General features: G+C 37.4%; 1 protein-coding gene across 5 annotated transcripts in view; it reads right to left on the bottom strand.

Annotated features, from left to right (window-relative positions):
• Raph1 (Ras association (RalGDS/AF-6) and pleckstrin homology domains 1) overlaps window positions 1–14445 on the bottom strand; it is an 86362-nt gene that overhangs the window by 40779 nt on the left and 31138 nt on the right. For all 5 annotated transcript variants that reach the window (XM_050154159.1, XM_050154160.1, XM_050154162.1 and 2 more), the window contains exon 4: window positions 13830–14344. In XM_050154159.1, coding sequence (XP_050010116.1) covers window positions 13830–14344 — 515 coding nt within the window. The remainder of the gene's footprint in view (window positions 1–13829; window positions 14345–14445) is intronic.

Below are 14445 nucleotides of genomic sequence, written 5' to 3'. Positions count from 1 at the left end.
GAAGGCGCCAATGCAAGAATTCATCCAACAACCTAAAAGCAACATAGTAACTAACACCAGAACCCAGTGGTCACACAACAGAAAGACTTGACCATCCTAACTCAGAAGAAGCAGAAGAAAATGACTTTAAACTTATCTTTATGAAGATGACGGAAACCTTTAAAGAGGAAATAAAAAACTCTCTTAAAGAAATAGAGGTAAAGACAAAGAAAAAATTGGAAGAATTAATAAATCACTCAAAGAAAACCAAGAAAAAACAATCAAACAGGTGAAGCAAACAGTTCAAGACTTGAAGACTGAAATAGAGGGGGGAAAAAAAACCCATAAACTGAGGGAATTCTGTATATGGAAAATCTGGGAAAAAGAAGAGGAACTACAAAGGCAAGTATAACCAACAGAATACAAAAGATGTTGAAGATACTATAAAGGAAATCAATCATTGGTCAAAGAAAACATTAAATCCAACAAATTCTTAACACAAAACATCCAGGGAATCTGGGACACCATGAAAAGACCAAACCTAAGAATAATAGGTACAGAAGAAAGAAAAGCACTCCAGCTCAAAGGCACAGAAAATATATTCAATAAAATCACAGAAGAAAACTTTCCCAACCTAAAGAAGGATATCCCTATGAAGGTACAAAAAGCTTACAGAACAAATAGACTAGATTAAAAAAAAAAAAGAATATTGAGAGCTGCAAAGGAAAAAAGTCAAGTAACATATAAAGGTAAAAATATCAGAATTACACCCAACTTCTCAATGGAAACCATGAAAGTCAGAAAGGGCAGATGTACTGCACACACTAAGAGATCACCCAGCAAAGTTTTCAATCACCATCAATGGAGAAAACAAGAAAGTTCATGACAAAACCAGATTTAAACTATGTATCCACAAGCCTAGTGCTACAGAAAGTACTAGAAGGAAACCCTAACCCAAGAAAACTTACTGCACCCACAAAACACAGGCAACAGATAACCTCTCAGCAGCAAAACCCAAAGAAGGAAAACACACAACCACTACCACCAAAATATAACAGGAATTAACAACCACTAGTCATTAATATCTCTTAATATCAACAGATTCAATTCATCTATAAAAAGACACAGGCTAAAAGAATGGATACAAAAACAGGACCCAGCCTTCTGCTGTATACAAGAAACACACCTCAACCTCAAAGAGAGACATTACCTCAGAGTAAAGGGTTGGGAAAAGATTTACCAATCAAATGGACCTAATATCTAACAAAATAGATTTCAAACTAAAATCAATCAGAAAAGATGGAGAAGAATACTTTATACTCATAACAGGAACAATAAATCAAGATGAAGTCTCAATCCTGAAAATCTATGTCCCTAATACAAGAGCACCCACATATGTAAAAGAAACATTACTAAAGCTTAAATTGCACATCAAACCTTACACACTAAACATAGGAGACTTCGACACTCCATTCTAGTCAGTGGACAGGTCAACAAGGCAGAAATAAGAGAACTAACAGATGTCATGACTCAAATTTACTTAACAGACATCTATAGAACATTCCTCCCAAACACAAAAGAATATACCTTCTCAGCACTTCATGGAACCTTCTCTAAAACTGACCACGTACTCAGTAACAAAGCAAAGGTCTACAAATACAAAAACAAACAAACAAACAAAAAAATTAGAGTTTAGAATAACCCCCTGTATCTTATCGGATCACCATGATTTAAAATTAGAATTTAACAACAACACTAACTCTCAGAAAGCCTACAAACTCATGGAAATTGAACAGTAAACTAATGAACCACCCCTGGGTCAAGGACGAAATAAAGAAATTAAAGACTTCCTAGAATTCAACAAAAATAAGGTAAAACGTACCCAAACCTATGGTTCACTATGAAAGCAATGCTAAAAGGAACATTCATAGCACTAAGTGCCCACACAAAGAAAATGGAGAAAGCTCACATCAGTGACTTAAAAACACACCTAAGGGGGCTGGAGAGATGGCTCAGTGGTTTAGAGCACCGTCTGCTCTTCCAAAGGTCCTGAGTTCAATTCCCAGCAACCACATGGTGGCTTACAACCATCTGTAATGAGATCTGGTGCCCTCCTCTGGTGTGAGGGCATACATACACGAAGACAGAATGTTGTATACATAATAAATAAATAAACCCTAAAAAAAAAAAAACACACCTAAAAGCTCTAGAACAAAAAGATGCAGACACACCGACGAAGAGTAGAAGACAGGAAATAATCAAATTTAGCGCTAAAATCAATAAAATAAAAAGAAAGAAAACAATACAAAGAATCAATGAGACAAAAGCTGTTTGAGAAAATCAACAAGATAGACAAACTTTTATCTAAACTAATCAAAAGGCAAATAAAGAATATCCAAGTTAACAAAAACAGAAATGAAAAGGGGGACATAACATTAGACACTGAGAAAATCCAGAAAATCATTAAGTCATACTACAAAAACTTGTATTCCACAAAACTGGAAAACATAAAAGAAATGGACAATTTTCTGGATATATACCATATACCAAAATTAAATCAAGACACGGTGAACAATTTCAATAGACCTATAAACTGTAAGGAAATAGAAGCTGTCATCAAAAGCCTTCCAACCAAAAAAATGCCCAGCACCAGATGATTTTAGTGTAGAATTCAACCAGAACTTCCAAGAAGAGCTAATACCTATACTCCTCAAAGTGTTCCACATAATAGAAAGAGAAGGAACATTGCCAAAATCTTTTTATGAGGTTACAGTTACCCTGATACCGAAACCGCCCAAAGACTCAACCAAGAAAGAGAATCACAGACCAGTGTTTCCTACAGCTTGTTTTGACATCTGATATTCCTACTAAAGGGTAGTGAGACTCATATTTGCTATCAAAAAAATTTGCAGAAAAATGGATGGGCTTAGAATGTATATGTATGTATGTATAAAAATATCTCAGAAAGAAAAGAATTGCATTTTCACTCTCATATGCAGAATCCAGCCAATAACATAAGTATATAGGTAAACAAATACACATGTGGGTACAGTATGACATGAAAAAGAACACAAAAAGCAAAATTTTAGGGTATAACGAAGGACTGAATGCAGATAAAGGACATGAATTATTAAAGCGGATATAAAGCTAGTTGTTTTTCTATTTCTGCCTGCCATAGATTTTGTTTTATTTTGGTTTTTGACGATGGGTAAGTGCATCAACTATATTCAGTAATGAAATTGTAAAATTCAGAATGAAGCACTGACTTTGGGTCTGGAGAAATTTCGTGTGGGATTTTTTTTTTTTAGTTTATAAATCTTTTTAAATAATTAAGCTTATTAAATGAAAAAGAAAAAATGACATTATTATATGATCAGATGTTATCATCTGGTACTCTAATGAATCTATTTTTCTTCATCGATATTTAAATAGCCCCATGACATGTTTACAGAACTCCCAGGTGCCAGCTCTGTCTGCTCTTCTGTGATGTCAGAGTGGTGCTTTGCCTGCTTACTGAGGCATCTCAGAGAAATAGCATGCTGTGGAAATGAGGAAGGAAAAAATGACAGGTAATGGAGGTGAAAGAACAGCTCTTTATTATGCAGGAAGAGAAATGGACCACTGACATGAAATAAACAGTAATGAGACAAAACAGCAATAAAAACCTCATGCAATTATTGCAATTATTTTACCGTTCATTCTTTTACATAAAAATTAGAGAATTAAGGACCAGATGATCCTAATTCTTGACAATTTAAGAATTTCATTTCTAGACAATACAGCAATGTTATGCCAATGCATCTTCCCTTGCCCACACCCCTGCAGCCCTCTCCCTCCTTCCACTGTTAATCATCCCTTCAGTGCCTGTGCTACATCTCATTCCTCAAGCTTCTGTCTTTCCCCTTTACCTCTTCTCTTACAAAGAATATCGCACCTCAGGCAGCAGTGTTTTCTATACTAAATTCATTTTTTCCACCCATCTTTTCAAGTTTTATATGAATAAATAGCCTTCCTCCCAAGCTAAGTGTTTTTCAATCTGACGCATTCCTCCTTCAGGATTTAACCACAACAACCCACTGGGGTAAGAAAGGGACAGCAAAATGTTCAACTATCCTGGCTAACCTTCCACTTGCCTCTAAATTTTCTGTACTGACAAATTTCCTGAATCCATACTAGGCAGTTTTTCCACTTCCTAGTCATTCATCAATTCCTTAATTCTCTGCAGTCTTTCCCCTCAACCTTGCACTTATGATGCTGTGTTTGTGTGTGTTTATGTACATCACAGGTTGGTTTGGGAAGTCCTTCTGTATATGTGTTGCTTTTATTGGTTAATATAGAAACTGCTTTCAGCTAATGGCTTAACAGAGTAAAGCCAGGCTGAAAGAGATATAGAGAGAGTAGGCGGAATCAGTGAGATACCACGTAGCTGCTGCTAGAGACAGACATGCTGGAACCTTGCCAGTAAGCCACATTCACATGGAGAGCAAGCTAGAAATATGCTTAAGCTATTGGCCAAACAGTATTGCAAATAATATGGTTTCTGTGTGATTATTTCAAGTCTGGGCAGCCAGGAACGAATGAGTAGCCTCTGCCAACAACAGGTCGGTGTCTGATGTCTTCCTCAATAATTCTCTACCCTACTTGCTGAGACACAGTCTCTTACTAATCTTGGAGCTCACTGATTTGGCAAGTCTGGCTGGCTACCAAGCCCCCAGAATCCACCTAATCACTGCCCTCAGCACTGGAGTTACAAACCTGCATCATCATGCCCAGTTCCTACATGGATACTAGGGATCTAAACTCAGGTTCTCATGCTTGTCCAGCAGGCACTTAACTCACTTAGCTATCTCTTCAGTCCCCAATAATGACAATTTATCCTCTCCATTCCAGTGTAGTATCTAGGCACTGAGTATCTAAGGAATATTTACATAACTATTTATGAAATGGATAATTAATTCTGCTTTGCCTTTATATCATATGCTTGGTCAGATAAAGACTTTTCATTTTTCTATGTATTCCCATTAAACATGTTTTTAGCACTGTTTCACTTACCAGATCAATAAGGTCTGTCAATTCTATATGGTCAATATAGTTGTTAGGAAACAGAAACAGTAGTACCCATGACAAACAGAAAAGGGTCATGACAAATGCAGCCAACTCTCAAGTAGTTTATGGGGAAAGGACACATAAAATGAGTAATGAGGTAAGCACTCCAGACACAGCAGGACAGATGCACATCTAAACTCAGAGACTGTGGCAGCATGAACAAGGTGTGCACAGGTCCAGTCCCAGCACTAAGACGGGGAAGTGGACATTGGGCCCCAACTCTAAAGAAGCCGTTTCCTTTGGCAAAGGAAAAAATCAGTATTCTCCATTAGCATCTCACAGGGTATATTAACCATACCTCAGGGAAGACACCATGCCCAGAGTGGCTGGTCAACATAAAATGAACTCAAGGGTATTTCTGTAGACTTTCTAACTCATTTTGCTTTGTTTGAACATTTTGGCTTTATGAGTTTTTTGCTCTTATGAATTTGTTTGTAGTGTGTCTATTTCTTGTTGTTTTTTTTAAATTGTTTTATTTTTGTTTAAGAGAGAGAGGAAAAGAACATAAAGTTGGGTGGGTAAGGAGATAAGGAGGATTTGGGAGGATTTGTGGGAGGGAAAAACATGATCAAAATATATTATATAAAAAAATTTTAAGTAGGTTTAAAAAATTGGGAGTTGTCAGTGTAGAAGGATGTGATCAAAACAGTTAGTCTGAAGACTCCACTATGGGGCACCCCACAGACAAGAGGCTACAGTGAGGAAGAGGGCTACGGAGGAATTTCTACTTTTTCCAAAGCCCAGTAAATAAAGAGCTAAAAAAAAAAAAAAAAAAAAAAAAAAAAAAAAAAAAAAAGACAAACTTGCAAGCAGACAAGGACAATTTCTGGAAGGTACAGAGTATATGGTTGTGTTGAACACAGAGCTGGCTGCAGAGAAGAACAGACCAGCACCGAGCTCTGTCCTCAGAAGCAGTAGTAGTGCCTGTGTTCTTCACTTGTCCATCAGACTCACACTCATCGGGCCCAACAGACTAGACCACAGTTTGAGATGAGGTTCACTCGGTTCTGCAACCTCTGGAATGTTATCTGCAGAGGGCTGTTCACAAGAGACCTTTCTGGGCCTAGTAAATGACAGCTGGTTGTACGGGAAAAAGAACACACTGGTAAGAACAGACATTCCACAGGAACCAGTCATATCTTACAGGAATGAATACAAGTACTAATGCCTCTCGGAGACATTCTTACTCATTACAGAAGTTATACCACATGAGGAAGGCAGGGTCTAGGCCCTACCATGTTCTTCAAGGCACTCTTCCTGTACTTTATGTACTAACTAATCTGGGGCAATTTAAAAGTAAATAATAATACCTGGTGACTTTTCTGAATAACGATTTTCTTTCTGGTGCTGCAGTCTGAAGGCAGAATCTTGTAGGTGTTAGCTAAGCAACGTACCACTGAGCTACATCTCTGGCCTTACCTAGAGGTATTCTATAACTAGCCTTTCATTCTGTTTTGTTTCAAACAGCATCTCACTCTACAGTCAGGCTGAAGAACTCAGTTATCCTCCTACAGCAGCCATCTATAATTAAACTTAACTTAGTGTGAAAAAGACATCAGGAAAAGGAAAATCCAAAGTCATTTTTCCTGAAGACAGAGTTCTGACTTGCTATTAATTTTCTATCTATCTATTAAAATTCTCAAAAGGGAGTGATTTTATATTTCATGGACATGTAAACATGTCTACAATTGGAAGGGAGCTAGTAGCCTTTAAGTTACCCGTCCACGTGGGCGTGGCTTCTTATACTATTTATACCAATGTAAAGTGCCTGTAAGGCCTCTTTAACAGCTGCGGGATTTGGTTGTTGTTCTCCGTTCCAGCAGAGGCTTGTGATTTGTGAGTCTAACCCTCAATAAATAGCCCTTTATTGTTCTCAATTCTGAGCTGGTGTTGGATTTCTTTCAAGCGTCCAGCTTCATCTGGCACCCCACGGGGATTCAGATTCCACACCTACCAGAAAGTCCCCCAACCCTGCCCGCTTGGCTTGGTTTTACCTAAGCAGTTTTTTTGTAAAACCCCCACCACAGCGGAGCTTACTGCACGTGGAGACTCTGAAATTTCCCAAGCGCATGCATGCCCCCACCCCCACTACTGCATTCCCTGGCACTGAACCCTAGAGTGGTTCCATGCCGGGTGGCGACTTGTCCAGCTTCTGGTCTGTGCTCCCTGCCCGTGAGTTCTGGATTTGTTGCTCCGAGTATGGAATTGAGTTAATTGCTTTTAATTTGTCAAGCAAAGCATATTTCTCTGTATTTAACCAGTACCAACGTGGGAAACTAAAGCAGCTCAGGATCTTTCCTGTAGCCAACTCTGCAACCACGACATCTGCTGGACAATAAAGAATATTACACCTAAAACAATTTACCGGATCTCATAACAGATAATTAATAAATCAACATGGCAGACTACATTAATGTTGAAACTTTTAGTAACTTTGTTGCTAATACTATGGATTATATTCTGCAAGGTTTATACAATTATGGTGATACTTCCATTTATTGGACATTGTGACTCAGTTTTTTTCGTCATTTTATATCCTTAAGAAAGAATGTGGTGCTTTTAGGAATGATACATTTTTTACAGACTAATAATGAATAGCTAGTTCACAGGATTAATACCATCGAAAATTAAAAGTTACCTGAAAAAGTTAATATTATTGAAAAGGGTAACATTAATTTGACAGAAAAAAGCTGAATTCATACTAAGGGTACTGAGAAATTATCTGAAAAAAATTCATACTGTTAAATTTGACAATCAAAATTTGTTAAAAAGTTATGATAGGTTAGCAGGTAATCTCTGCAGGATGGCAATCTAGAAGCTATCCAAATAATGTCCAAGGATGAGGTGTTATCTTTAAAGGAGAAACTTCAGACCTTGGAATCACATGTGCAGAAAAAGGACCAGAGGCTAGGTTGCCTCAAGAAATCACTAGAAATATATATATAGGCCAGGAGATTCAGGCTTTCAAAAGAAAATAATGAAAAGATTTGAAATAATTGAGAAAATTGTTGGAGCTAATGAGCAGGGAAAGAAGGTACAAGGACAGGATTTAACATCACCAGTAGCTGTCAGAAATGACTTCCCTGGGTTTTAGCTTCCTACCCTGTAATCTACTCTGACAAAGCATCAAGTTCTAAAGGCCCAAAAGGATACAAAAAAAGGTAGATGGATACCTATAGGAATGAATAATCTAAAAGAAATTAAGCAAGATGTCCTAACTCATGGCTTGTATTCTGCATTTATTAGGAAGATGATCAAGACATGGGCTTCTAGCATTAAGGCAACACCAGATGACTGACTTCAAATAGTTTCAGTAGTCCTGGATGATGGGCCCCAGATGAGGGTTAGATGTTATTTCAGGGGAGAGGCCAAAATTTGAGAAGGAAAATCAAAAGGACTTGAGACTGCCTAAGATCAAATTCTTCGTGAGGGCACTAATGCTGACCCACAGGTTCAACCTCTTTATGATGAATAAATCTTGTCCCTATGCCACAAAGCAGCCTTAAATGTTTGGGACAGGATTCAAGAATAGGAAAATGAATTGAATCATATACCAGGGTTAAACAGGGCCAAAGAGAACCCTTTAGTGATTTTTTTTTTTAACAAAGGCTAACTAAGGGTGTACAGACCCACTTGCTAGAGTAATTATTGAATCTCTGGCTTTTGAAAATGCCAACTTAGGATGCAAAGAGATACTTGCACTTTTAAAGGTTAGATCAGCACCTATGGATGAATGGATCCTGCATACAATGAACATTGAGACATTTGACTATAATACTGAATCTTGGGTAGGAGAAGCAATTTCCAAAGGAATGAGAAGACATCAAAATGCCAAATGTTTTAATTGTGATAGACTAGAATATCTGAGAAGGGATTGTAGGCAATGAGTTCCTAGGAATAATATCTCCTCTGGGAATGGCAAGAATAGGAGGACTCAGCCTTCAGGTATATGTAGAAGATTTGGCAAAGGCCGACATTGGACCAATGAACACAGAACAACAAAAGACAGACAAGACAACCTGATACCATCGGGGAAAGACCTTGAAGGGCCTCTCACAGGCCCCCAAGTCAAAAGTGGTCCAGTCATTCCCAGTCACTGTGGAGGACATGTCTCACTAGGAAAAAAAAATCCAGAGCCTTCTGTAAAAGACCACACTGTTCTAGATGGTGGCATAAACATGGAGGATAAATAAAAATTCCAATAGGAAATAGGAAACATATATTCTGGCAGACTTCTATAAATTACCAAAGACCAAAGCTAAGAGTACGTATAAAATGCATTGTAATTGCTGATTTGATAGACACAGGTGCGAGAGTTTCATTACTCCAGAATCTTAGCTTCCAAATTGGCCTCTTCAAGAGGAAGATGTTCAACTACTAGGAATTGGAACCCTATCTCAAGTTAAACAAAGCACAAGATGGGTTGAATGCATACGGCCAGAAGAACAGAGAAGAAAGCTGAGGCCTTATGTGGCTAATATTGCAGTAAATTTATGGGGTCATGGCATGCTGCAGCAATGGAATACCCAGATTAACATTCCTGCAGTCCCAGAAACTCTATACACAAAGGTGTATTTGTAAATGTATAGTAAAGGTACTATACACTCAGGCTGTACAAGAACACAAAGTAACTGGCAAACTTATAGGGGTTCCAACAGACCTACCTTTAAAATACTTAACTGAGAAACCGATATAAGTTAAGCAATGGCCTCTAGTTGAAGAAAAGCTGTGGGCTTTAGAAATAGCTGGTACAAGAGCATATTGAAGAATCAACCAGCTCTAGGAATTTTCCTGCATTTGTTGTAAAACGGAAATCTGGTAAATAGGGAATGGTGACAGATCTAAGAGCTGTCCATAAGGCAAATCAACCTATGGGCCCTCTACAGTCTGGAATTCCTCTATCTTCTCTATTACAAAAAAGATGGCCTCTCATAGTTATTAATTTGAAAGATTGTTTCTTCACTATACCTTTACAAGAAAAAGGTAGAGAAAAACTTGCCTTCACAGTGCCTACTTATAATAATTCTCAACCTACTATGAGGTATCACTGGACTCCCACATGGAATGCTCAATGGCCCCACTCTGTGCCAATACTTTGGAAATAATAAGTAAGCAATTTACTAAGTCTATAATTTACCATTACATGGATGACATTTTGCTATCTGATTCAAACACAGATATTTTAGAATGTTTTAAGAAGTAAAGAAAGTTTTGCCAAAATGGGGATTACAAATTGCTACTGAAAAAATACAGAGGAGATTCTGTCAATTACCTAGGTTATAGAATAGGTTTACAGAAAATTAGAACACAAAAGGCACAAATTAGGAGAGACCAGTTGCGGACTCTTAATGACTTTCAAAGATTGTTAGGAGACATTTCCCGTATATGACTGGCTATTGGGATAACACCTGATCTAATAATTCATTTAAACAAAACCTTAGATGGTGATAAAGACTTGAATAGTCCCAGAGAATTAACAGCTGAAGCAGAAAAGGAATTGGCAATTGTCAAGGAGAAATTAGAGGAGGCACATGTGCATAGGATGAATCCAAATCTTAATTGTATTCTAGTCATATTGCCTTTCAGAATTTCTCCTACAGGAATTTTAATGCAGAGGGACAATATTATATTAGATTAGATCTTTTTACCACACAAACCAAGTTAAAAATAAAAAACTTATGTAGAAAAGTCTCTGAATTAATTATTAAAGGTAAATTGAGACTTTGTCAATTAGCAGGTATAGACCCAGCAGAGATTATAGTGTCTTTTACTACTGATGAAATAAAAAAGTTATAGGAAGACAATGAACCACGGAAAAGACCTTGTGCCAATTTTTTGGAAGAAATAGCAATTATCCCGAAAGCAATAGAGTTAACTTTATAAAGAGAACTTTTTTGTGTGAGTCTACCTCTAAATAAATAACCCTCTATTATTCTCAATTCTGAGCTAGTGTGGGATTTCTTTTACGCGTCCATCCTCAGGCACCTACTGAGTAGAGATTAAGGGTACTTTTAAACATGCCTACCATGGCAACCTTTCACAACCCAAATCCATGTAGCCCAAAGTATCAGTTGTATTTGTTTTGAGAAATCTAAAGGATCAAATTAAGTTCACACTGAGAAACAATCCCAAATCCTAACTTTTTCTTCTCCCTAATGGGCTGCTGAAATACTGGCTGCCAGGCCCTTCTTGCCAGAGACTGGTAGAAGCTTCTCTGCAGGAAGTTAGTGGTTGAGGAAAAAGACATAATCAATCCTACCTAAGAGACTAGGAAGAAAATGAATTTTAAGAGGGGAGAAATGCATATATTACCTCCGTTCAAACTAACCAAGATTAAATCAACTGTGGTAAATGAGAGCTGAAATAATGATAAACACAGTAGTTTTGTTGTTTTTAAAAGCAAACTGTTATCCCTTAAAAGAAAGTAAGAAATATACAGTTTTGCAGCAAAGTTCAAGTGTATAGTCATTATAATAAGAGCACTGAGTGTATTGGGAGGGCTGGGGGTTTAGCTCGGTGGTAAGCGTGTGTAAGTGCTTGCCTAGCACATGTAAGGACCTAGGTTTGCTCTCGAAGACCACAGATAATAAAGGAAATAAACAATAACTAAATGTGAGAAACGGGAAAAGAAGGGAGAACTAGAAAGGATGGAACCGGAGTAGAGAAGTAAATGGTGCTGTCCAAAGACAAGCTATAGTCTCACACAGAAGGGGAGAGAGAGAGAGAGAGAGAGAGAGAGAGAGAGAGAGAGAGAGAGAGAGAGAGAGAGAGAGAGAGAGTGATCTGAGTGTGGATTTAATGATACGGAGATGAATGTTAGAAGCACCAGCTCAAGGATTAGAAAGTGTTTATTTCTTGGTGCATAATATGGCATGTGTGTGGCAGAAGATGTTTCGTAAGTCAGACAGGACTATTTAATTCCATGTATGAAAAGCTAATTATAATTTTTAAAACTGTGTTTGATTTTAAGACTATTTGATACATGAATTTGGATCTAATGAGCTCATCTTAGTTCAATTTGAATCAGAATGCAGTATATCATATCAAGAATAAAGAATATTGAAGCAAGTTATTAAACCATTTTTTTAAAATTACTCTGGACAAGATAAAAGAGGCCAGTTTAGACTAGACAATTCCTTGATTTACCTACCAAACCCCATGTGAAAGATATTATATTAAATACCACCAAATGTTATCTTTACCCATGGGTATCACCAGATACCATTTCATGTGTTCCCTGAGAGATGGGTCACTTCACTTTATATTCTCTCTTACATTGTTTGAACTTTACAGATAGAAAGACATATGAACAGGACAAGGAGTCAAAATCCACAGTCACACAGAATATCCTTAGTAATTAGTTCAGATCTGTTCTCACAAATTTTGATCTAACTCAAAATAATAGGACAGAAAAGAATAACATATAAGACAAAGAACATAAAAACACATCTCTAATAAAATACTGCCTTCTTAAATCTCATCAGGTAAATCTGACAGGCATGAAATAAAATGCTGAGAAGCTGGTACTAAGTAGAATTCATAGGCCATAAAGTGACATTGGGTTTCCTCATAAAGTAGAAATTTCAATTGTTTTATATATATTACAGAATGGAGGCAAGAACCATTTTAGATAAATGAGGGTTTATTCCTTAGGTTCATGTACTTGCTTCCTTTCTTTGCAATAGCTCATTAGCTCATTTGTCTCTAAACCATGATGGTTAATGTTTCTTTTGCACTCCACAGTACCTAAAACAAAGCTAATCATTTGGGTAAATACCAAGAGTTACTGATTAAATTAATCTGAAGAATTAAATCATTTGGGCACAGGAGAGTCTGACAATGTCAGAGACTAAATTTCAAGTTTCTCTGTAATTCTTTCAATGATATTTGACACTACTCCACAGTTGTGCTAACAATGCATACATTCTTCTACTTTGTCACAGAGTATATAAACACAAGCTCATTGGAAAGGCTGGCTTTGTTCTGCTCCATTCATTTTCTTTCTTGCTGCTATCATACAAAAAAAATTGCTATCTTCTAGATGAAAGAAATCACTTTCTTTTGTTAACTTTATTATCACAAGGCCATCTCCTACGCTTACCCAAAAACTCAGGAAAACGTCATCTTACATCCCTCCCATCAATAACTTCTGAGTCTCGGAATGACCCTCTGAGGAAGAGAAGAAGGCAGACCAGGTAATGGGAATTCAATTTTCTTACAAAAAACTGATGTCTAGATAAACTGTCTGGTTCCACGGGTACCAAATGACAAAGACACAAGTTCTTGAAGTCCAGCTTTTCTTTCTATTACACCACACTAACTAACCCCTTGATAACAAAATGGAGCAAACTCCCAACAGTAGAATCTTCGAAGATTACAAGTATGATTTACATGGCCATAAGGTCTCACTTCAATCATGTCAAAAACAATTATCAGCTTATTAAGTATTCATGGCTTTGCAAATCATAATTCATTTTTTAATCACATGAAATAACTGGCATTAATTCAAAGGTTCTAACAAGTCAGAAGACAGAAAGACGACTCTAAACCTCTTCTAACTTACCTTCATGACACTACCCTGACTGGTGATGGAGTTCTTCTGTGGCCTTATTAGGCTGAGAACTTTTGATAAACTTTTATGTTAAAGAAGAAAGTCAGTTTAAAAACAACAAGAACAAAAAACCACTCATTTCTCCATATTTTAAAGTCAAAAATAACAGCGGAAGTAAATTCCATCTATTTACCTCAGTAACTGGCTGTCCCTGATGTGTTGTCAAATCCAGTTCTTGAGGACGCACCACTTTGTCAGTATCCAAAGAATCCATGCTAGAAGCTGCAGAAGTGATGCTCGAACGGGAGGAGTTACTAACAGAGTGCACTTCAACATCATTCACAGTGCCAGCTGACGCAGTCCTTCTGTGCTGATTCGTCATTGAAGGTTTAGAATCTTCTACTACAGATTGCTGAGCAGCCTCATCCATGCTCAAGGAAGCCTGTTCTAATTGTGCAGTGATGTCGTCCAGGGAGTAGTTAGCATGGGAAGGTTTAGTAGTTGTTCTATTAGAAGAAGATGATACTCCTACTCCTCTCAGAGAGCCATGTTTCGACGTATGCCGGCTAGGTAGCTTCTGAGTGACTTTTGGTTCTGTGACTTGACGCTTACTATTTCCTGAGCCAATACTGCTGAGCTCCTGTTCTATGGAGCAGAGATCAGCCATCAGGGCATCCAGATCCACAGTCTCTCCCTGATTCAGAGCTTCTACAAAGAAGATATAAGTTTCCAGAACATAATCAAAATCTATACATCCTACGATAAATTAGTCATAGGCAGTAGAAAAAAGCAAAAGAACACATTTCATT

The sequence above is a fragment of the Alexandromys fortis genome, unplaced genomic scaffold (assembly GCF_014885135.2).
Source record: "Alexandromys fortis isolate MF-2015 unplaced genomic scaffold, M_Fortis_MF-2015_v1.1 scaffold_40, whole genome shotgun sequence".
In the NCBI taxonomy this organism is placed as follows: Eukaryota; Metazoa; Chordata; class Mammalia; order Rodentia; family Cricetidae; genus Alexandromys; species Alexandromys fortis.
Note: the sequence above shows the minus strand (reverse complement) of the source record. Positions and strands in the feature narration are given on the sequence as shown.